Consider the following 25540-nt stretch of genomic DNA (forward strand, 5'->3'; position numbering starts at 1 on the left):
TATACCAGAAAGGAATCTGACTTTTCTCCATGATGTAATGTTCAGTAAACAAACTTCGGAAAGTGACAAACCCTTTTTTGAGTTAGCATGATGCATGCATTTCGTTTTCTAAATGACTAAACTAACCTTATATTTGCCCTTTTCTCTGAGTCTAGTCTCGTTTCAGTTACCTGTAAAAATGTTAGTTTTTTCTTAATTCTCACGGTCCTAGCTAGCTAAATAAATACTAATCCTCTGTAATTTACGATGTTTTCCCTTAACCATACCCATAAAACGCAGATTTATTGACACAATTCACACTGTTACTTGCTATAAAACCATGCACCCGGGTTACTTTCTTTCGTAACTCTTTAAATCGCAGCTTTAAGCAGAACAGTGTGAATTGAAGGGAAATATAAACAGAAAATAATGAAAATTGTCCTAATCATCTTGATTATTGGTATTATATGTGTCGGTATTTGTGACGGGAAGAAAACAAAAGGTAAGATTTTCATGCTTTCTAAAGTTACAAGAAGAAATTTTAACTATAATTAATTGTTAATATTCAAGAAACTTTGTTACCTTTGTGTTATACTATATTTGACTTCGTAATATCCCGTCTACTTGAACAATACGTATTATTCACGGCGGGTGTGCCAATCGACAGGGGATGCTTACTCCATATAGGCACGTGATTCCACCCGCGGAATATCTGCATGGGAGTCCGTGTTTTATGCTTTGTTCACTGAATTTTATTGTTTTCAGATTTCATAGACAGCAGATATATTCCTATTTTTGTGCATGTATTCAGAAAGAACGATTCCTTAAAGAGCAGACCTGTAGAATATTGAAGGATGGTTCATATGTAGTGATAAGATAAGAAAGAAAGTTTCTTTTCATTGAACTTAGGATAAAAAGTTTTTATATCTCTAGGAAGAATAGTGAGGGATGGTTCCTATACGTGTAGTTATGATAGAAAACAATGGCCCCTATATATGGCTGTCTTGTTTCAATTAAATATATGGTGATAACGAACAGTATTCAAACTCAAGAGTCAATTAACGAGGCCGAGTCTAATTCGAGTGCGCATGACTTTGCGCAGCTTTTTATTTTCACACAGTCATAAGTGCGATAGTACATCTTTCCAAAATATTGTGATTTTAATATAAAATTAACATAATCTGTAACATCTACTGGTCTGAAAATGTGATTTTCGACAATTATTAGGAAAAAAACGCTGAAATGGCAATAACGACGTCACCGTTTTCCGATTTAGTAAGCAATGCATGAGCTGAAGAATGACACATGACTCGCTTATAATTATGTTCGTAGACGTCCATGGATATTATACTACAATCTGATGATAGAACATCAAAAGAAACATACTAGCAATCTGAATATTGCTATTGTTTTTTTTACCAAAAAAATTATCTGCGCCGATAATTCATCTGCACCGAAATGTATCTATACCACAATATGGCAATTTTAGAGGTATTATTCATCGAAAAAATAAACTTTGTAATTAAGACCTAGACCAGCCTAGATGGTAAACTTTTTTGAAATTTCACAATTTAGTGACTTTTTACGATAACTTTCATATATTTGACTGAAAAAGAAATCTCTAGCGCAGAAATACAAAAAATATGGAAAAATGTGATAATTTGGCGCTATTCCAACAAATTCCCATGGGGTCCAATAGTAAAATATGAAAACTTTTGAGATGACCCCCTAAGAGATCGGGGTGGTAAACATTCGATTTTTAAATCTTAAAACAATAAAAGTAAAAGTAAAAATTAATAAACAAAAAATAATTAAAATCCCTAGGGTAGAAATAATTAGACTCGGCCTCGTTAAACTATACAAAATAGAAGCAGAGCAAACACGGATCTCCAAAACATAAGAGATGAGATCAGTAGCCATGGAGGAGTGAGCATCCCCCTGCCGACACCTGTGACACCCGCCGTGTGCTCCTTGTTATGATCGAAAAATAACGGGGAAATCCGTCGTCAATTCAGTGTGTAAATAATGGCAAAACAACAAGTACGGTATAAAAAACATCAGTCTACATTTGAGTCAATGATAGATTGTATTTGCTGACAAGGTCATTGTTTCGACAATAGAACTTACGAAATGATGACTTTGAATGAGGCTGCAGATATTTTTGTTTCGTCAACTTGTTTGTCAATAATTTAGAACGCTTTAGAAATTGTACATCCATAGAGCATTCTCTTGCGTATCGAATCAACTTATAGATATAAACCCCGTATGTAGGTGATGAAGGTATATTGCTGTATAAGTAAAGGTTTGGTTGAACATTTACTGGAACCCTCTATGTATCATTGTTTGTAAGGCTATAAGTTGGAATATTAATTAAAGATATATTTAAAACTGACATGATTTTGAAGAATTTCTTTTTTAAAAATGGAACAATGAGTATAAATTGAATTAATACTTGAAGAATTAAATTCAAATTCTTCTAAAATACAATTTATATAATGAGCCTTACAATCGAAGATAATGTTATTACCTACTTTGTCAACAGAGACCAGTGCATACTGACCAATGGCATGTAATCTATCTAATTCTTTTTTCACTTCTGGATTATTGAATACAGAAGGATAGATGGTTCTCAATCTTTATATGCGCGATTATAATGTGATTTCACCCTATACAGTTGAGGTTTTATTTGGTATATAGTAATACATCAAGATCGAGAACTATATGGGAGTTATAAATGTTTGTCATTCTGTCACTTTGGATTGCAACACATTAACCTTTAAATTTCACATAACGTTTTGGAAGTTTATGACCAGGAAATTGGTCTTGACATTTAACCAAGATCTAACTCGAGCAATAGACATTTTTATTTCGAACCATGCTTGTCATTTATGTTAGAATATTTCTATTTCTATTTGATGTCAGCCTTGATATTACCTCCTTCCCCCTTCCATCCCCAATCCCAATCAAAGTACTCAGAAGTACAGAGAGCCGGGCTCATTTACAGAGTAGAATGGATTTCTGACATGAATCACGTTTATATTCTGATGAAAAAATTATTTTAAAACTTTCAATATAAATGATAAGACACTGACAAAAAATTAAATACCGCAGCTGAATGTAAACAAACAGGTGAAAAACTCTCCTGCTTTACCTCGTATGTGTCGTAACACTGATTATCAAAATTCCTTACGCTAATGAACTATGTTCTTTGACTTATGAAGTTTTCAAAATTTATTTTATATAGATAAAACTTCGTTTAATTTTTGTTGCTTTATTTAGCGTTTGTATTATCTCAAAAGCGGTTGAATATTTTTTGTAACTTTTGATTTTTGCCTTGAACAGGATCACATAAGCCGGCAATTGCTCTTTGAGCAATAAGCCCGGCTAAAAATGAATCCGTTAAAAAATTTTTCAATTAAAAAAATTAAATATTTGAAAAACTTTCAACATCGTCACGATCGATGAAAAGAAATTGAATTTTTTCTTACATGTACTTCTAAATATTCTTATGCCTTTGATTTTTCTCATAAGAAACTACCTCCCCTTTAAATCATTAAAATATTATTGTCTGAATATTGTTCAACAGAGCTTTACGAACAATTGGGTTATTTAGCTGGGGAAATCAAAATTGTTTCTGATACTCAAGTTTTCGATTTTGATTTACTATAAGAGGTTTTTCATTTTTATAATGATGACACAATTATTACCCTGTGTGCTGTAAATTGGAAAATCCCAATAAAATTATATGGCCCAATGGAACGATATGCGCATTTCTGGTTGTGTCTCTAATGTAAAATCTTTTCAGGTATTTTAGTTTTCTTTTGAAATAAATTTTGATATTGTGTTAATCTAAAAAAAAAAGTCATAAAATCTTTCACCCATATGTATTGAACATGTATGTAGATTCTGAAAAATGGAAACAAATGTTAGTTGTCATTGTTCATAAATCGAAAAGACTATTGCATATCAAGATACACGTACAAACTTTACAGTATTCTAGCATTCTTATATACTGTATGTGCTTTTTCAGACAGAAAGAAATCAAAGTGTGATAGAAGAAGTGGCCCGGTTTGTGGTGAAAATGGGAAAACATACAGGAACGAATGCAAGGCTATTAAAAAGTAAAATTTCATTGTAACATTGTTTCTCTACTAGGTAAAAAGAGTGATGTTTTGTTAAAAAAAAAGGTATTGTTATCGTTGAAATTTTATGCTGCATTCTAAAAAAAGTTATTTAAGAAGGTTTAAAGATTTGAAAACAAATGTTTCTTATAATTTCATCAGGCATCAGACCAATGTTACATTAATATATTTGTACACTTAATTAATGTATTCGAACGTTTTGCTCATACAACTTATCATTATCATAACGCGCGGTATTCAATTTGCCGGCACGGCGTGTTATAGGACCGAAGACATCCCAAAATATGAATTCAGTACTTATATTTACATTCTCTAATTTTTCCTCTTCATGACTGTTTATTTCGGTAATCTTTAATGTGAATTCAGCTCCCTTTAAAAATTGTGTGCTTTATAGACGTAAGAGACGTTTGTGACGTAGCAAAGTTAGATAACGCAAACGAACAAGTGACAAATTAATTGAAACACACATTTGTTGTATTTTTACGTTAATTTAACAGGGTAATTTTCTTTTATTTAATAATTTACTAAATGGTTTAAAAAATTAAACAAATTTGAAAAAAAAAACCAATATCGTTGTATCTGTTCATCTGTAAAGTTAAAAGTAAAAGCATAAAATTGTTGATCAGAGTACAGGTATAGGACAACTAATATTTAACTTAAGCTTGTATATTTAACTTTTTTTTGCTATTAATTATGATCATTTGCTTGTAGGGGTATAGCTATAGCATGTAACAAGACCTGCCCTTGTGTGCCTTGTATCTGTACAGCAGAGTACGCCCCGGTCTGTGGTAAAAATGGACAGACCTACAGCAACATGTGCGAGGCAAAGTGTGCGTAAGTATGATAAGGCAAAGTGAGTGTGAGTATGATAAGGCCAAGTAAGTGTGAGTATGATAAGGCCAAGTGAGCGTACGTATAAGGTCAAGTGCATGTAAGTATAGTGTCAAGTGCGCGTGCGCGTAAGTATGATAAGTTAAAAAAACCGTAAGTATGATAAGGTCAAGTGCACGTAAGTATAAGGCCAACTGCATATATGTATGACAAAGCTAAGTTAATGGTCATTATAGCTTAAATAGACAGGACGCTGCTACATATGTAAAATCTTGATCATATCATTTGCGTAACATTGAAAAATTCTAAATAGAGGGTGACAGTAATTTTTGCTAATATTTTAAAAAGGGGCCAGAAAGTTAAGTGTTCCAATGAGTGTCCTTGTAAGAAGAAGAACCGCTGCGACAGATGCTTGAGAAAGAAACAAAAGGCGGTGTGTGGCAAAGACGGAAAGACCTACCTAAATAAATGCATGGCAAAATGCAGGTGATACAAAAGACCTTAAACCAAAGAATCTCAATAAACTACAAAATTTACTAGCTTGTTCATAACTGATGAATTTTCCTTACTCTTGAAAAAAAGAGAAAAAAAAATATCAGTTAGTCATATTACTGTTCAAAATGCTTAAATACAAAGTAACCCAATTGACTTATTCGTCAACTATGTATGACTTGCAATGATATGCATGGAATAGAGAGGTAACGAACGGGAATCAAGCTCAGAAGTTCATTAAACAATACAAATCGGGAACAGAACGAATACGGACCTCCAAAAACATCAAAGGTGGGATGAGGTGCCATGGAGGAGTAAGCATCCCCTACTGCCTGGTTACCTATAAAAAGTTTTAATGTAAAACATGAACTTTTCAATTTATTTTTTGTAATTGGAAAGGTAGTAAACAATCCCGTCTGAAATACTGAGTAAACCTCTCTCTATCTCTTACTGTTCCAACTAACTGGAAAGCAATTTCTAAAATACATATATTGAAATTCAAATGATTCATTCTAAAGTAGATTTTAAGAGCTGTTATATTAATTTTACAGAAACGAGAACTAACATAAACATATCCTTTTTGCCTTTTTATAGTGGACAAACCTTGCAGTGTAAGAACCAGTGTCCTTGCCCGACATGTGATTGCTCAAAGCCAACAACCCGGTGTCTGACTGATGCCAGTTTGACCAGGAAATGTTACGACCCCTGCAGGTAAATATTTAATAATCAGCTTTACAAAAAATTGGGTGTCTTCCCTCTTTAAAATCTGTTCATGCTCATATCAACATTTGGATATGAACAGGTGAGAGGGAAAGAAAGAAGGATTTTTTGATGAACATACATATGGTAAACATGAAAAATCCTGTTACTGCCTACAGAATTGTTTATGTGAAAAAATAATTTTGTTTTGAAATATATTTCTCGGAATCATCTTTAAAAACATCTTTTCTTGTAAATAAAGTTAGAATAGTATACAATTGCACAACATAGACTTTTAATTAACATTTTAATGAAAAATGCTTAAAGATTTAGTGTCAGATGTGTGTGGGCATCTTGAAGACAGATGGTTCTGTATTGCGACAAACATCTATCTGTAAGCGGTTTAGGAATGGTTGCAAAATATTTTATTCATAGAGGTTATTTATAGCAATTGAAGTCCATTGTTCAGAATTTCCTGAAAAAAGTGCATAAGTTCATACTCATTAACATGGTCAAAAGTAAATCCATAAATAATTATCGCTTTGAAGTAATAACAATTTTTTTTACGTAGATCATTTTTATTTTGTCATTCTTATAGGCCTTTTTAAACATGTGTGAATAGAATATACTCTCATCTAGACTCTCTGTGGCCTTCAACTGGACATTTAGTTGTATCGACCACGTATTGTCAATTAACAATGGTTATTTCCATTCGATATATCGCGGTGAGCTTGAAGTAAAAGATACCACAGAGTCTGATACATCTGTTTCATATTTAGATATTCCACCTGAAAAAGAAATTAATGATAATCTAACAACCAAGCTTTATGACAAATGAGATGATTTTAACTTTTCAATCGTCAACTTCCTTTACTTATGCAGCAATTTATACATCTTAATCACCTACATACAGTTTTTATATCTCAAAACAAAAATCTCAGTTGATTCGATACTCAAGAACATGCTCTACATATGAACATTTTTAAAGCGTTACTGAAACAAGAATATCATTAGTCCTGATTAAAGTCCTTATTTAGAAAGTTCTTTGGTCGATACAATGCCCATGTCAGCAAATACAGTTTATCGTTAAGCCAAATGCTGACTGACGTTTTCATTCTAATTTATATGCCATTATATACACACTGAATTGTCGACAGATTTTTCCGTTATTTCCCGATCATGACAAGGAGCACACGGCGGGTGTGACCGGTTGGCAGGGGATGCTTTCTCATCCATGGTACCTGATCCCACCTCTGATATTTCTGAGGTCCGTGTTTGCTGTGCTCCTATTTTGTTTTGTTTAATGAACTGTTGAGCTTGAATACTGTTTCCCATCTCCATTTATTTCATGCATAATCCTCCAAACAAACAAGGCGTGAGATAATTGCACATATCTCGTCTCTTACACGTGGGTTGGCATGCAGAACATTGCTATATAAAGGATTCAATAAATTAACCAAAAATAAATAGTTCCTTTTTTTCCTTACATTGAGTAAAGAACATGTAAATGTTCAATAGGTATTCAAACATTACAACGAAAAATATTGCTGTAATTCTTATATACCAGTATACGAGATAATGTATATAACAGTATTTAACACTGAAAATTTCGAAAAAAAAATTTCAAAAATAAATTCTTATTTCAAGGAAACAATGCAAAAAGTATAGGAAGAAATCAAAGAAAAACAAGAGGCCCTCTAAGAGATGTAGGTGTAAGAAGAACAGAAGACCAGTCTGTGGAAAAGATGGCGTTACCTATGGCAACAGCTGTATGGCAAGATGCAAGTAAGTTTTCCCAGTAAATGCAGTGCATAGCATCCACTGTTCTTTTAAGATAAAAGTTTATATGACTGTTCTTTTTTAGCATTGAATTGATAAAATTCACATGCAAGTTAGATAATAAATAATTTCTAAAAATATAACGCATCTACTGTATTTTATCATCAGGCGTGTAAAAATTGCAAGCCAGGGAGAATGCCCATGCGCATGTCCACTGTCATATCTTCCGGTTTGCGCATCTAATAACAAAACGTACGACAACGAGTGTTCAGCAAAGTGCGAGTAAGATATATGGTTTATACAGCAATCAAAATAAATAAAAAAAAAGACATCCTTCGAAAACTACATGTATTTTCAACTCAGTTTAGAATGAAATATTTTATATACTGCAAGAATAAATAAAGTTTAACATTGAAACTTAAAATGTATTGTAACTTGATTTTAAATACAAATTTCTCCACACATTACAGAAAACAAACGGTCACCTGCAATGGTCAATGTCCTTGTCAGGAATTGAGACCATGTCCTCGAATATTTTTACAAGTGTGTGGGTCAAATGGACAAACTTATGATAATGACTGTCTCGCAAAACAAGCGTAAGTATTAAATAAGTGTTCGAAAACAAGATAGTCAATTACTGATTCTAATTAATAATGGCATTGAAATAATAACCACATCTCCGACGATAAATAGGGCAAAGAAAAATAATGAAGTTGAGGATGAAGCAATATACATGTAAATGAATAATATTCTTGTAATCTGTGGGTGTTTTGATTACGTAACTGTATTTTCCAAGACCAGATAATTATTTTTCAAGTAAAGCATAAATCAATAGGAATCAAATACACACTTCAAATTCTAACAATGCGATGCTATTTATGGAAAATATTTATGATGTCTTTTTAAAGTGTTCAAGTGATAAATTTTCCCCTTTTATGTATTTTAAATTGTTTGAGATTCAGTATGAAACAACAAAGTTTCATGCAGTAAATGAAACAAAAAGTACATTTTTATTTCTGTTTCATTGTTAGATGTTTTTCTGACTATATACAAAAAAGACCAATCAACAACTAGATTGTATGATAGACGAAATATACATTTATGACGTCAGTTTTCGATCCATTGTAAACGTACATTATTTTCCTGTGATAGTCCTTCATCGCCTGTATATGGCCTTATGTCTTTTAACAATTTCTTATACACAAGAGAATTTGCTGCAACAATCCATTTTTAATCCGAGGCAAACTACTGACAAATAAGTTGCAGTCACAAAGATTTCAATAATCCCGTTTAAAGACAATTTTTGCTATCAGCAATAACCATGATGATTATATAAGCTATCGCTGGGTCTTTTTTCTTATACATGTATGTTTTTTTTATCCTATTCACAATTCGTATTGATTTCAGGATTTATGAGTGTGATCGCTGTTCGATATCTTCTCGGTTTACATTTGTATTTTTGTGTGTTTGAATAATTGCAAATTATGCCCCTATTACTCTAACAATGGAGCAATCAGAATTGTTATTTTGCAAGAAATAAAATCATAATATTGATCTGTCATTAAATGGTGTAATTTTATATATTTAATCTTGCTGTTATTAATGTATGATTTATACAATTTAATGTTACTGTTGTTTTTTTTTTATCAGAGGCCAGACTGTTGCTTGCCAAGGCCAATGTCCCTGCAGGTCTTCCTTGCTACCCTGTCCTCGGATTATGAACAAAGTGTGTGGCTCTGATGGCCAGACTTACAACAACGACTGTCTTGCCCGTCAAGCGTAAGAACAGTCTTGAATCTTCAATTGATTATGATTTTACAAAGATTCCAAAAATGGTATCAGGGCGTTGGTGACTTATAGTCCTATCATAACGACTTTGCAAATTTACCCTATCACAAGTTTAACTAACTTCTTTGATATCAGTTGTTAGGCCATTTACCTTCTACTAAAAGTTCCGTCTACGTAATCAATGCATAGGGCTAACGGCAGATGTTACCCGTAAACAGGGAATGCTTACTCCTCCTAGGCACCTGATCTCTCCTCTGGAATATCCAGTAGTCCCTGTTTTATGCCTTCTTTAATAATTATATTGTTTATGGACTTTTTTAAGCGATCACTATTCGTTATCAACTTTAATAGCGTTCAGTAGGGTAATCTTAATCTATGTTTGCTTCTAAACATGATTTTCTTGTTTATAATATGTTCTAGAAAAAAAAAATTAGGTGACATTTTTAAAAATAGAATTTCTTCAACAAATTAAAATATCAAATGAACTCCCAGTAAATTTCTATTTTCTTTTTTCATTACTGAGAAAGATCTATGTTTACAACAACCTAGACAAACTGAAAAGAAAACGCAAAATTTCCCCCGAATCTGTCAAAATCTATTATTAATTTCAGTGGAGTGACAGGGGAATGTTCAGGAGAATGCCCTTGCTCTCAACGACCTTTACTTCCTTGTCCAAAAATCATCAATAAAGTCTGTGGAGCAGATGGTCAGACGTACAATAATGATTGCTTGGCAAAACAGGCGTGAGTACAATAAGTACAACGTGATCTTAGTCTTTCTTTTAGTACGATATGATCTAAGCGTTGACAAAACAGGCATGAGTACAATTAATATAACGTGATCTAAGCCTTTACAAAACAAGCGTGAGTACCTTTTAGTACAATGTGATCTAAGCAGCTATAAGGTGACGATAGAGAAAAAAATGGTTGGAGGGGAAGAGTCGTATAAAATTGAGAAAAAAGAATGACAAAGAGTGGAAATGTATGTGAAGGATACCTCATGTGTAGGAAAATCTATCCTCGAAATTGGAGGCATTAACAACCTATTATAGAATGTTAAATAACTGAAAGGTTTTTATTAAAAATACCCATAAAAGTTACTTAAAGACAAAACTTAAATCACGAGCCACTTTGTGTATACTAATAACTGTCATTCAAGGATCAAGTAGTAGAAAGCAAAGGGCAATGGGCAACGTGTCATACTAAGAATACTATATACATGTGGTAATACGTCTACTAGGACAATGTTTTGATATTCTAGAGTCAAATAAACATAATTTAATGGAAGTATCATCAGATGTTGTATTATAAATTAAGCAAAAAAAATTCTCATTACATGGATAATGGATAATAGAAAATTGGTCATGGAATGATTTAAAATCGGTGAAATGGACGGCATAATTATATCATTTTTGTAAAGAAAATCTAAATTTATGTAACGTCTCGTACATGTAAGCATTACAGAAAACACAGTACATTAATCACTAAACTGACAATAATATCTAAAGCTCATTATTGTAATTTATCTTAGACATTATTGAAAGGGGAAATTACGCATAAAAACTTTCTGAAAATCGAAGCTGAAGTTTTAAAACGTGAAGCATAGTTGTTTTTAATTAAAAAACATAAATATGTTAAACTTTATTTATGTATATAAGTTTATTGTCTTAATTGATATTATCATACGCTTTTGTTGATTTAAGATTTTTCTTTAATACACTTTCAAAATCAATGACTTGAACATTATTTGTAATGGTTATTTTATCACCATTATTATTATTATCTAATATCTGTATTGTTTTACTATTTTGCTCAAATTAAGCGGTCAGCCAGTGGATTGTGAAGGGGAGTGCCCCTGCCCCACCAGGAGCAACCTTCGACTCTGCCCTCGGATTTATAATCCAGTGTGTGGCTCTGATGGGAAAACCTACGATAACGAATGCCTGGCCAAACAGGGGTATAAAATTTTGCACTAGCTTTTCTTTTAGATTTTTGAATAATGTATATACAGTCATTTAAATACACCCAATCAATTTATAACTCTTTTAGCTTACCAATATATTGGTCGGATTCCAAACAAATAACAAAGTGGGTCAGCAGTTACTTAGAGTTTGATCTTAGATAACACAAATAATTAGATTTCGATAGTTTTTCTGACAGTTCCGCAATGTTTGATATGTACATTTTACCACCACAATTTACATACCTATTTCAAGGAAAATAAGAAAATTTAACCATCACAATAATCAAATGAACGTAAATATAGGCAATCTTTACTTACTAAAATAGGCATTATATAGTATGTAACATTTTTATTTACTACACCATAATAAAAAAGTCTAAGAAACAATTTACAAAGTTAATAGTTATGTATGTATCCAATGTAAGTGCAAGATGGTTTATAAATCACTATCAGAAAACATAAATAAGTCATCAAATATAGAAAGTGGTTTTATTCATCCACATAACGGCAAATTAACGGAGAAATAGAATGGCTTTATTAAATTTCCATAATCTAATCACGAAGTAAAAACGAATAAGAATAGAATAATTGCAAGAAACGTTTTAGGTGTGCTAACATTGTAACCTTCTGGAACTGAACCAAGGACATTCTTCTTGGTTGATTTGAGATCATCTTACCAATTATCTTAAAATTAATGAATGATTCGTAATGGAAGAAGCTGTTCTACTGGCGAGATGAAAATTGATTAAAATAAAGGGAAAAATGCACACGTCTTTGCGTTTGAAGGACACATTAATTCAAATCTTTTTACTACAACTCACATTAGACAATAAGATAAACAGTGGACAGAAAGAAAATTAATTATCTTCTTGACAACCTGGAGATCAAAATGAATCATCAAAGCGTCCATGTTTTTCAATTTATCCTTCCTTTTGCACGATATTCGGTAATCATTTTACGGTTGTTTTTAATCCTATAATGCAGAGGAGTTCAGGTAGTACAGGAAGGAAGATGTCCATGCTTTTGTCAGCTGATCCTTAAACCCGTCTGTGGAGCTGACAATATAACCTACGACAATGATTGTAATGCAAAATGCAGGTATGAAGATCAATTCGATAAAATTTTAGCAATCACCATCAAAATGTCTATCAATGAGTCAATTTCGTTTTGATGTCATTTCGAACTTGTTATCTTCAGATAATGAAAACAACAAATTAAACCCTTGCGAAAATTAATGATTTTATGGCAGATTATTTTAATAAAAAATATTTTTACGTTAAAGACATTTTTTATCATGCTAAATTTTGAATTGTTTTTATTAAAAAAGTGGACAAACAGTGGATTGCGAAGGGACTTGCCCATGTAGAAGCAACTTAAGGCCATGCCCACGGATTATTTTACCAGTTTGTGGTAGAGACGGAAAGACCTACAACAACCGTTGTCTAATGGAACAAGCGTAAGAAATCCATCTGAAAAATGACAACCAATCAATAAAATAAATTTTGATGCCCTCCAATATAGACCTTTTAAACTAGAGAATATAAAATATATCTTCAGATTCTTTGAATCCAATTTACCTGATGTCTTATATTATGTTTTTTAAACACAATTTATATACAATAACATCAATATACTTTTAAAAACCAGTGGTCAAACTTCTGATTGTGAGGGGGAGTGCCCCTGCCCAACCAGGAGCAACCTTCGACCCTGCCCTCGGATTTATAACCCTGTGTGTGGTTCTGATGGGAAAACGTATAATAACGAATGTCTGGCAAAACAAGGGTAATGTTATACGTCAGTGAAACATGAATTGATACTTAATTCTGAATTCATTGACTATCTCACTATTTTATTGCTCAAAATAATATATTTAACCAACTGAATTCGTTGATTTATAGGCTACTAGTATAAATTAGAAATAATGCAGCCTCTGGGTGATTTATTTTTGCATCCTGATCCCCCTTTTACTTGGATATTTTACGAGAAAAAAACTTTGATACTAACCTAACAAAGTAAAGTATAGCCTTACAGTTTAGTTGTTGTTATGAGATTCCTTTAATGTAATAACATAATGCTTTCATATATTTTATTTCTGTATGCTTACCTACACATTAATGTAGAGTAGTTTGTAACTTACATATGATCATGACAATAAGCTTTGCCTAACACGTTTTGTACTGCCATCGTCCAAAGAGTTAATTTTCATCATACACCATGGTCCTTACTATTTACTTAAAGCCAGTCTGTCATTTGATTGAAAGCTCCAGCAATTGTCACATAATGAACTTTTCAAAGACGGATTGATAGAGGATAAAAATTGTGTGATTTGAATTTTGGCTTTTTTCTTTACCTGAGGCATGTCAACATCAACGGTGCTACGTCATCAAAGTTATACGTCATCAATTTAAATTAGCAATCATTCATGTAGTTTTGCAAAGCAAAATTTTGTTTAAACGAAAGTCGTATGAGATAAATAGAACATCTATAATTGTGTATTTGATATTGGCTTTTATTTGAAATGGTGTAATTCCTTGCAAGCCTCGCGAATATATATATACACCATTTCAACAAGTTGTTAAAAGCCAATATCAAACTCGTCACAAAGAAGATATCTTATATCCAACGAGTTGAAATGGTGTATATACCCCCGATTCCTTTAAATATACATCATTTCAAAGTTGGATAAAGCCAATATCAAATCACACAATTATAAATGTTCTATTTATCTCATTCGACTTTCGTTTTAACAAAACTTCTTATATTTTACTACGAAAATCCTTAATGTATTAATTCATGACTAATAGATCAACAATAAGCTTTGCCTAACACGTTTTGTACTGCCATCGTCCAAAGAGTTAATTTTCACGATCCCATGGTGTTCAAAATTTGGAATTTTTGCTATCTGCGTCTTTGAAAACATTATGTGACATTTGCTGGAGCTTTACATCAAACGAACTTCTGACTGAAAATTGTAAGGACCATGACGATCCGTGAAAATTAACTTTTTGTACGGTGGCACTACAAAACATGCTAGGCAAGGCTACTTTTAGATTCATTGTTGATCCATGGTAAGATAAACCTACATTACTCTTGTTACTAGGTAGGCATACGCATCATAATATAAGAAAGCATTATTGAAGATGTTAAAGGAATATTTATATAACAACAACTTAACTGCTAGGCTTTACTTTCTCTGAAAAGGATTTAAAGGGGGGGGGGGGTAACATCCGTCCTGAAGTAGCCAATACAGCATGATTCAGGTACCTTGATAAAAAAAGACACTTCTTTTGCATATACGAGTCTTTTTCTTGCCTTTAACGACATTATTGCTCTTAATCATTCATTTTATAAGGTCAATAATCTCCACAAATAAAATTTTCAATAAAATAAAATCTCGAAGCGAGGAATCGTGTCAAAACCGGAAGTGCTATTGATAAAGCATCTACCCGTTGATAAAGCATAGGTTTATCCAACGGGCTGTATCATCCACACGTATGAGATAAATGTTGTTATCTTGATATTTCTTTCTGCCATTAATGCATTTGAAGTTATGTTATTTACAGTATATTAAGATAGATGAAATATCTCTTTCAGTCTTGCAGATACATTTTGTGTTTAAAAGCAATTTATTTATTTAGGGTCAAAAATGCATCTTTTTATGTTCATCTTAATTATCAATATTTCTTCACATCAAGAAATATTCATCTTCGCTAGCCAAGGGTTTCTGATACGCTTCTCTCCTCATAATTCCTTGGCATACGGTGTTGATAGAAGTCGGTTTTTTTTTCTCGAGTTCTGATTGGAATTCGGTACACCTGGTCGACCAGTCAGCAATTGTGTTTTGTAAATGATGATATTTGCATTCGGGATACTGAGAAATATTTAAAGAACAAAATATATTGGATACACCTTAATAATAGAGATATCCTATCCAATCAGAATACTACTTAGTCCTTTGTCTTAAATAATGTTATTATAAATAAGCTTTGGGACTATCTTCTAATCATCATTTTTCATATGTAAGATAACGATTTGATTCCTTTGTTCTGTAATCTGGTGATTTAGAAGACCGTTATGGAAACCATTATTAATATACTGGTGCTTTGATCTGTTCATCAGGCTTGATTTTAGTGACTGACTTCGATCTTCAGTGTAGTTTTTGCTAAATTAGATGTAAGTGGTACAAATTGAAACTTTTATGTCCATTAGTACACACCCTTACTGTTTTATACTGTCCATGACCATACATAGCTGACATGATTGCAAATTAAACAAATTTAGTCATATGGTATGGGGGAGATCATTAGTTCATTTATAGTATGACAGGTTCACCTCCAAAGTTTTCTACATTTTTGATAGAGTCTATCCATTTTTAGTTGCTTATTTGCTTTTCCGGAGAATTGCGTGGGTATATAAGAACATTATTGGTAAGGAGTTTTTCCAGAGATCGTTTCTATATAAGTATTTGAGCAATTTCTTTTTGTTTTTTCGTTAGTACTCGTACATTTACATACTAGTATCTGAATATCTTTAGAAGTAACAAAATGAAATTGGTCTGAAAATTCCATAGACTTTAAAGTCACTGTTTTGTAAACTTCATTTGTCTTGCAGGGGAACCGAAGTGCTTCGAGAAGGCAGATGTCCATGTATATGTCAGGAAATTTACAAACCTGTCTGTGGCTCTGATAATAAAACATATGACAACGCTTGTAACGCTGGATGCAGGTTCGATGTTTCGTGTTTATATGATATCATTTGCTTTTTCTCATTACTTGTTTACAATATTACATTCATGTGAGAGAAAAAAAATCTTCTTCCTGGATGATATATTTGAAAAAAAAAATTAAGCAAAATATGAAACTGTGAATACTAAATAATACATGTAGTTTGCTATTTTTAAGTGCCTTATTAATGGACTAATTGAATTCTAACATAATAATGAAATTATCAAAACATTGTTGAAGGAATTTCTACATTCACATTTGAAATACTGTCCAATTTATACCGTATGACTCGGATTTGTGTAGTTTGAGCTATTATGCACCGATTTAATGAATATTTAAAAACATAAAGTGTTCCAATAAGGTGGAATATGCATAGATTTAAAAAAAAATTCATAACGATAACATTACATTTTATTGTAACGAACGTAACTCAAGATATACAATTTTAACTAATTTTTCAGCAAATGAAATGGTGCTTCGCAACATACAGGATAAAATTGTAAACAAACGAACTGTTTTAATCCAATATCCATGTATATGTAGAGTTCCTAGGTCCAGATTGCATCTTATCATTGTTTAATTTAATTTTCCTGTCTTCTATGAGGTCTATACATCATAGTTGTCAGCGTATCAATAAATTTCGCTTTGGAAAGAAACGGAAGATACGAGGGACGTTCAATAAATAATGTCATCGGGGCTCGAAAAGAAACAAAAAAATCGCTTTTCTATGATTTCGTCTTTATGATTTAACTAAAATATTCTCTTTTAACTAAAACACGTGTCTGTAACATTTTTATTCCATTTCTAATTGTTTCTAGAACACATTTTTGAATATGACCCTTCGTATACTGGAATACGGCAGATCATATGATTTGCTGTACATGTTTTTTTCTTTCTAAAAGGTGTTTTCCTAAGTTTGGGGAATGAAACAAGTCAAAGGTTGAAAGATCTGGCGAATATTGTTGATGTAATAAAACATTAACTTTCTGTTTGCCCCAAAACTCCTTTACTCTTCATGGCCTGTGGGTTTGGACGCTGTCATGAAGAAATTTAATGTAGTGAATTCCTCATTCTGTTTCCTTCCTCTCTTAAACCTTTCATTTTTTTTTTTGCAAATAATTTGCTTACTAGACTCCTCCAGAAATTGAACTGCCTCCCCAAATATAAATTTGAACAACAAGACCGCTAATATTTAAGAAAATAACGTATAAAACTGTTTTTGTGTTCTTGCAAATCTTTGCTCTTCTTAGGCCTTTGCGGTTTTGTCAAGTGCATCTTATTGTAAATTTCTTTTGAGGGTTTAACGCGAAATGGATTCAAGTTTTATGATCTGTTTGAATTTCAGACAAACGTGGATAAAGTACAATTTTTGATTTTAAAAAAATAATTGTTAAGATTTTCTACACGCTTTCGTTTTCACTCATTTTCAAAAATATAGGGTGCCCTTTGAGTATTAAACTTTCTTACTATCAAATGTTTCTTTAAAACAGTATGAACTACCCCCAAAATGATGTCTATCAAATTTGCTATGTGTCTAAAAGTCAATAAAACATAATCAGCTATAATTTGTTGAATTTTCGCTAATACAGTGAAAACTGTCTAATCCGACACCTGAATAATCCGACACACTGTGAATTCCGACGTTAAATTTCTTTACCATTTTAGTATTTTCCTTGTTTTTAACACTGTGCAATCCGACATCCTGTCTATACAAAATATGTCTCCCAGTGCATGTCGGATTAGACAGGTTTCACTGTATACATTGGTTGTTGTATGCTCTTGTTGCCAAGGACTGTACCCATTTTTGATGCCCATTATATAATTTTTGTTAATTGAAATCCACCTGTTCATGTTTGTATGAAACAGACTTAAGTTGCTATAAAGAACTATATGCGGTATATTGTATATATTTGCCCCCCACAAAAGTCAAATTTTGAAAACTTCCTGAAATGTGCTGAATTCAATAAATTGTATGAGAAATATAAATTAACAGAACATATTATTGTTTCAAAGTAGTTTATTCACAATTTTTGTTTTTATGACGTCACAAACTAGTCCGATTTTATATCCTTTTTTCAGAAAGAGGAAAAAATGGACAAAATTTCAACAATTTTAGCTTTAAAATTTATAGAGCGCAAGTTTGTTCAGGAACAACATTTACATATTTCATTGATATTATCATTCTACACATTATATCAAAATATTGAGCCTGAACACACATGCGCTCGGTGACTTTTACTCAAAATATCGACGAAATATGTACATTTTTCTGAAGAATTCATAAAAAACTGAAATTTACCTCATGTTTGTGACGTCATTTCGAACATATGACGTCATTACTTATGAAAATATTCAGCGCGTTGAAGTCAGCATATACCCCCCTATTTAAGAACATAATTAAATATTTCTCCATCAAAGTTTGGTTTGGGGGGCAAATATCGGTTATTACCGAATAAAGTTCTTTCACATATTTCAGTTAATATATTTTTGGGAAATTAACAAGTTTTACAGCAGCTTTAATAACGCGTTCAATTTTACTTTAGTTTACAGATTCTTGACCATTCATTTTTAATGCAGTGTCTCGAATAGCCCTTGTTTTCCAGCTTCCCACAATGAAATTATGCGATGAAAAGTGGTCACATATATAAACTGTTATCAATTCATTAAAGATTCAATAATGAGAGAAAGTCAAGCTTAATGTCATATGATTTCTATGTTGTATGTCATCGAGTTGATGACATTATCTATTGAACGTCCCTCGTATTTCCCGCCACCATAAGATATGATGAGTTACGAATCTTATCACTTTGAGAGCAGATTACATTAATGACAGCAAACTTAAATCACTGTAGGTCAAATGGAAAAAGTAGCATTTTATAATTAAAAATTTGCTTACTGGACGTTTTGTTTGACATTTCAGTGATATTTCTGTAACCTGTGAAGGCCAGTGTCCCTGTCAATCATCTCTTAGGGCATGTCGAATGATCTATAATCCTGTCTGTGGGGTAAATGGACAGACGTATAGCAATCGCTGCTCTGCAGAAGCTGCGTGAGTAAATTAAGTTCCAACATTGTATCAATACTTTCAGATTCGAAAGCGAAGCAAAGTAGTTAGAGAGTCTGCTCTAGAGTCACGAAGTACGGAGTTGATCCTTACGTTTCGGGTTCGAATCCAACTTGCGAGTCCTTCGGATGAGACCGTATAATGCGAGATTCCGTGTCGCAGTAGGTACTGGTATGAAAAAAAGATCCCTTGTTGCTCAAATTGCTTAATTTAAGTGTCAAGTACAGGTCTGAGTTTGCCGGTATGTGGCGGCGTTTCAGTATTATTACATATACTCACTGTCTTGTAACGTAAGAATTTGTGTTTAAACAATTCTACGTTACGCTTCTCTGAAACAAGTATTAAGATATGACTGACCATCAAGACACATCAGTTCTTACTTTTCCTCCATTTTGATAAAGTCAGTTATATTGTTCTCAAGAATCAAGACAATAAATACATGAGTTCTAATTTAATTTAAACATTGCCCCGAATATTTTAGGCACCCTGCTCAATTTCATTGATTTGAATGATTTTACAGGAATGTGGCTATTAATTGTAATGGAACATGTCCGTGTAGAAAACCGTGTGCTTGTCCATTCATACTAAAACCTGTATGTGGTAGGAATGGTGTTACATACGACAACGAGTGCGGAGCCAGATGTGCGTAAGTTATCGTGAGGTGGATCCAGAATCTTTGATAAATTCAATTTAATTTGAAATATCATAAATGTTCCATCCTAGTGCGAATACACAGATGATATTATATGAACATGATTTAACAAATGTAAATGCTAATATTAGTATTTATATCAAAGAGGATAATAGATACCTTTCTGAACAAGGTTTGAAAAAAAAATCATTAAATCATATTTTGAAATTCAAAACGTCAGTAAATTGTTTTAACAGGAACCAAAGCGTAGAATGTGAAGGGCAGTGTCCATGTCGGAAGACGTGCGTGTGTCCATACATATATTTACCAGTGTGTGGAATGAACGGCAAAACATACGACAACGAATGTTCAGCTACCTGCGAGTAAGGCAAATTTTGGGTTTATATATTATTTTTTATTTTGAATGACACTGAATACTAATATACAATCCCAGTCAATCGCTGTTAAATATTTTTGAAGTTCGTTATATTTTAAATAAATGAAGTTCAGTCTGCATTTGTTGTTACAGTCGATATTACAATGAACAATAAATACCATGTGTTTTCTAACTCTTTGCCATTATATAATCCTCTTTATCTGTGTTATCTTATTCTTTAATTGAAAAGAAAAATGATAATAAAAATAAATAAATATAGTACTTTAATTAATTACATTTTAGCGGTACTGAAAAACAATGCAGTGGGTCTTGCCCATGTCCTGAGAGCAAGCCTTGTTTGTGTTCACGAATTATCGACCCTGTTTGTGGCACAGATGGCGTAACATACGGTAACAGCTGCCAGGCTCGTTGTGCGTAAGTATTTTTGTTTGAAAATTCTGTATGATAATTGTCTGCTTGGAAGTATCATTGAGCTTATTTACATTTCTCCAATTAGTTAAATTAAAGAGAAACCAAGAAATGAAACCAAAAAAGGTTAATGATAGGTTGTCCTGACAGATGCTAAAATAATCAGGTCTAAGTATCCACTGATGAGTTTTTACAAGCTTACCCTAATGTATTAACAATTCATCAAAATAAATCTGCTTTATCTCTTCTGACAGGAGTCAATCAGTGGCGTGTAATGGCGAATGCCCCTGTACCATATTAGCGTGAGGATGAATTCAATGGAAATCCCCAACAAAGAGCTTATAATGTTTAGCAGAGGAGTATAGGGACAAGATGAATTCAATGTTTGAAGTTATGTCTTCTTTTTGTACTGACTGACCACACCTCCCCCATATTTTTATAATTATGTATTTTATTTCTTGTCTTAAGTATGTGAATTTCACATGTATCATAATAATTGAACACCGTTGAAGAACCATTGAGGTGCTATATTTATGTGACCCATATATATTTTTTTTCATATAAGTGTACGTATATGTAACAAATGACTGTTTCACATAAAAGAAGTATCATATTTTCCTTATATTTACAATAACATTGAACAAACCCAGTAAAAATATTGCAAATGTATAGATTCTGTGAATTTTATGGCATACTTTTATACAACATTTTGTCAAACAGTTTTTTTTCTATCAACACTGAAAACAAGAATCAAAAGAATAGACCTAAGCAGCTATTAGCAATGCGTACATGATTAATGTTTAAAAGTTGATACTGATTTTGCTTACCTATACAGATATGAATTGCTGATTCATGTGTTCGAAATAATTATTTGTATAAATGTCTTACATTTTAACTGTAAACACCTTTTTAATAATAAAAGCTCAAATATATGTATTATATAGACACGTATTGAAAAAAAAAAGAATAAATTCTTTGAGTTTAGTTTTATTTTTGTAGAATAACAATACTTTACATTTGTGCTGTGCATTTGAGAGTATGTAATTTTCCAGCGTTTTGCAGCGTTTTGCAATGATGTTATGATTGCTTCGCAGAAATCATTATATACGCACACAAAAAGACCTTATTTCATCCACCGAACATTGTCTTAAACAGCAGGAACAGAATAAATCCTTTTTAAATTCCTTCATTGCCTTAGGTTCGTCCCGAAAAATGGATGCAAGTCCTAAAATAAAAAAGAAAACAAATCAACGAAAGAAATAAAAGATTAAAATTATAGACATAAAATCATGATTAGTACGTTTGTACAAGTCGTACTTATTTGCATCGCTCTTTTCTACAAGGTACATGTATTTAAATCTGTAGCTAAAATGTCTTTTGTAAACTTGATAATGATGTTGCTAAAAAAAGGTCGTCTAGAAAGAAGAAAAATCAATTGTAGGGATATTCATGAATACTGTATTTCAAAATAATTAGATATCTAAACCATTTCAGACTTGAATGGCATCTAATAGCATTATTTAATTACAACTGGTATACATTGCTCATTATCGATATCATTCTGACTTTGTAGTTAGTCATGTAAACATCATTAGTTGTAAATATTCTGGATAAGACATAGAGCTATGCTTTAAATCTTAGAGGATTTACAATACAATAACAACCTATGTATGGATCGACTTCGGGAACTGTGATGCAATCGCCTTAATTCCAAAAGATTAATTATCGGACAATACCTCTAGCTTAGTTGTATGGATTTACTCAGGACAGCTCGTGTATGATTGCATTATCTCTTTATGTGTGAGTGCTCGCAGTTCAGACTTGTTTGGAAAAGGTCAACTATAGTCTTAAAAAGGAATTTTTCATAGCTTTGCAAGATTTTTTTTTATAGTTTAATGTTTTTTCTTTATATTTAATTACGTATCTTTTGCAGTACTCCTATTTCCACGAAAAACAACATTAATATGTTACAAGGCAGGATATAATCGAGTTGTTATTCGAACATCACTCTCGTCTTTTTGCTTTCCATTGATCAGCAATCATTGATCCATTGATCTTTTAACTGATAAATTAATTGTATGTTTTAGATAAGATCTGATCAGATATATTGACAGCAAATGGCATGAAGCAGAACCGTTTAAGGACAATGCACGCATAGAAAAAACATTTCGTTTGAGAAACTCTTTGATTCTTTCTTTGCCAATTTGCTATATGATACATGCAAATTGTTCTGCAAGATGCTAACTCCTCCTGTAGGCACCTGATTCCACCCCTAGAATTTAAGTTGTCCGTATTTATAACCGGTTCACAATAGTTGTATTGTTTTTATGAGACCAATCTCTGTTCTCAACTTCTTTACATCTTTACCATTTAGGGAAATTCAACAAGTATACATTTTACTACGTCTTTCAGTATCTTCTAAGCAAAAAAAAAAAAATTGTAAAACACATTGTATTTTCTGAACTAACATGATCGGAAAAGAATCCCTGTTGATACTCATTCTTATGTTATTGAGAGAAAAATTAGGTTGAATTATTAAGGATTAGGTAAAAATGACAACGGATAAAAAAGTAAAAAAAAAGTTGAAAATACTTTTACTTGAATGTAACGCAGCTCATAAATGTCTATAAAAAACTTTATGAAAGTCCACATAAAAATTCATGCTAAAAGGACTGCAACTTAGTGTTATAAAATAAATATTGAAACATGAATATCTAGATTATATTATTAATAATTAAAAAATTTCATAGTAACTTTTTACGCTCTTGCCTAGTAGCAATACTTCCCCCGAAATATGTCTTCAATTCGTTCCAATTTATTTTAATTTTAAACATTATGTTATATCTATGACGTAATACATGTACCAAGACCGCAAACTCTAAAAGTAGATTTCATTTGGAATAAAGGAAAATGGTTTCGGTTTCAATTCAACTTCTGCTTTCCTTGGTATTGTAATGCATACTTCTTTAAATGTATATGACAGGGTACAGACATGATTAAAAATCTGTTATTTACCACATAAACATAACAGTTCCTCTAACCCTTAAAAAACTCAAGAGCTCTTATGACATTTCATACATCTTATATTTGTTGTCTTAAAAACTGCTTATACATTAATTAAATTCAATGGATGCAACAAAGGGTAACAAAGACTAGCACCCTCATATTTTATTTTTGAACTAAGTACATTGTAATATAATTTCTTATTTGTTATAAGGGTAGTAACATTAGTTTTACTAAATATTAAAATTACACAATTACTGAATGAATAAAATCTATTGAGTTAAAGATTACTTCGCAAAAATTCTAGAATAACCAACCTTTAAATCTGGGAATTTTAGCAGATCCGCCACAAATGAGTTCCAGGCTGTCCATTAGAGAGGAAGCGCATTCGAACCCGGCGTGTCCAGCGGTCAAATCATACTTGATTCCGTTGGAACAAATCACTGCACTTCTGTCTCTTTTGGAGATAACCATTGAAACACACAAAACTAAAATTACTGTAACCTTCATTTTGCCTTTGATATTAAGCTAAACGTTCCCTCCGGCTTATTGATTTGAAAACTGTACGATTCCGATGTCTTAAATACAAATACTTCGGCTTACTTTGACTCCAACGTCATCAACAAAATTGCGCACATCGAATCAAATCCGTCGTAGAAACAAAAACAAAAGATTCATTACGTGAAGAACACAAAGAAAATAAAAGAAAAGCGAACACATATTCCAGAATTTTAGGAATGTTTATTTCACTTTTTATTTTAGACAACAGAGTAATTAAAATTAAAATAATTAAATTGGTAGTATAGAAAGAATTTCTTGTGCAAAGATTAAATGATTGCACATGCACAATTACGCTTATTTACGATGGATTTATTTATACAATATCAATTAGTAAATCGCCTTTCAGTTACAATTCAAAGAAATATAGAAATTCAACACTGGTCTGAAATCTGATTTTATTCACGTAAACAATAATCATTAAATTATAGTCCATCTTAAAGGATTAAATCATAAATACCACTAAAGGCACACCTTAATATCATCTTCCTGCAGATTTCTTGCAGAAAACTTCTCACCTCTATAAACGTAAATTAAGGTACCAAAAAAGATATATGTAAACATGATAAACATATTCTTGACATTTTACAAAATATGAATGTCAGCCATATATCGATCAAATAATAATATGATTGTGCAGTTTTGTGAATATAATTTGAATCTTGAAACACGAAGAAATCATAAAGTTATTAATATTATTATAAAAGTTAACATCCTTTTAAATATTTTCTTTCAATATGAAACATAGGAAAAAGTTATATAGAAAAAACATGTATATCTTAAATTCTCCAAATGTCTTTTAACTTTTCTTTTTCGAAAAGTCGAACGCAGATTCATTTTACCTGATTAAATTTATGTCATAAACGAAAGGCATATTGCAAGCAATGTTATTATTCTTGCTGAAAGATTCCAGAAAATACATGGTTTGTTTGCCTAGCTGCATTTAAAAGCCTTGTTGACTATCTAAAAGCGATCGACCAATAAAAAGAGTCGCAGAAGGCACAAAAATACGTGAGACGTTGACACAAGATAACACAATTAATTTGTTTGGAACTAAATTTTTATTAGGTCACTTATTAGTTG

At 32.0% G+C, this 25540-nt stretch overlaps 2 protein-coding genes across 3 annotated transcripts; one reads left to right on the plus strand and one right to left on the minus strand.

Moving 5' to 3' along the window:
- Positions 1-365: 365 nt before the first annotated feature.
- LOC134243959 (agrin-like) lies at positions 366-21837 on the plus strand. Of its 2 annotated transcripts, XM_062726208.1 has the most exons (20): positions 366-481; positions 4010-4100; positions 4833-4955; positions 5301-5438; positions 6039-6155; positions 7791-7928; positions 8091-8204; positions 8393-8518; positions 9573-9701; positions 10322-10453; positions 11532-11666; positions 12657-12770; positions 13000-13128; positions 13320-13454; positions 16284-16397; positions 19317-19445; positions 19981-20106; positions 20349-20474; positions 20771-20902; positions 21151-21837. In XM_062726208.1, the coding sequence occupies exons 1-20, from the start codon at positions 409-411 to the stop codon at positions 21200-21202; spliced, it is 2373 nt and encodes a 790-aa protein (XP_062582192.1). In that variant the 5' UTR covers positions 366-408; the 3' UTR covers positions 21203-21837. The 2 variants fall into 2 exon arrangements, with proteins under 2 accessions (XP_062582192.1, XP_062582193.1); XM_062726209.1 differs by lacking the exons at positions 11532-11666; positions 12657-12770; positions 13000-13128.
- A 30-nt stretch (positions 21838-21867) lies between these two features.
- Positions 21868-24491, minus strand: LOC134243961 (uncharacterized). The gene is made up of 2 exons (XM_062726211.1): positions 24217-24491; positions 21868-22121 (listed from the first exon to the last, which is right to left on the minus strand). Exons 1-2 carry the CDS (start codon positions 24407-24409, stop codon positions 21997-21999), a joined length of 318 nt encoding a protein of 105 aa, XP_062582195.1. The 5' UTR covers positions 24410-24491; the 3' UTR covers positions 21868-21996.
- Between the last annotated feature and the right edge of the window lie 1049 nt (positions 24492-25540).

The sequence above is a fragment of the Saccostrea cucullata genome, unplaced genomic scaffold (genome assembly GCF_032062105.1).
Source record: "Saccostrea cucullata isolate Sc308-1 unplaced genomic scaffold, CSIRO_AGI_Scuc_v1 ctg79, whole genome shotgun sequence".
In the NCBI taxonomy this organism is placed as follows: Eukaryota; Metazoa; Mollusca; class Bivalvia; order Ostreida; family Ostreidae; genus Saccostrea; species Saccostrea cuccullata.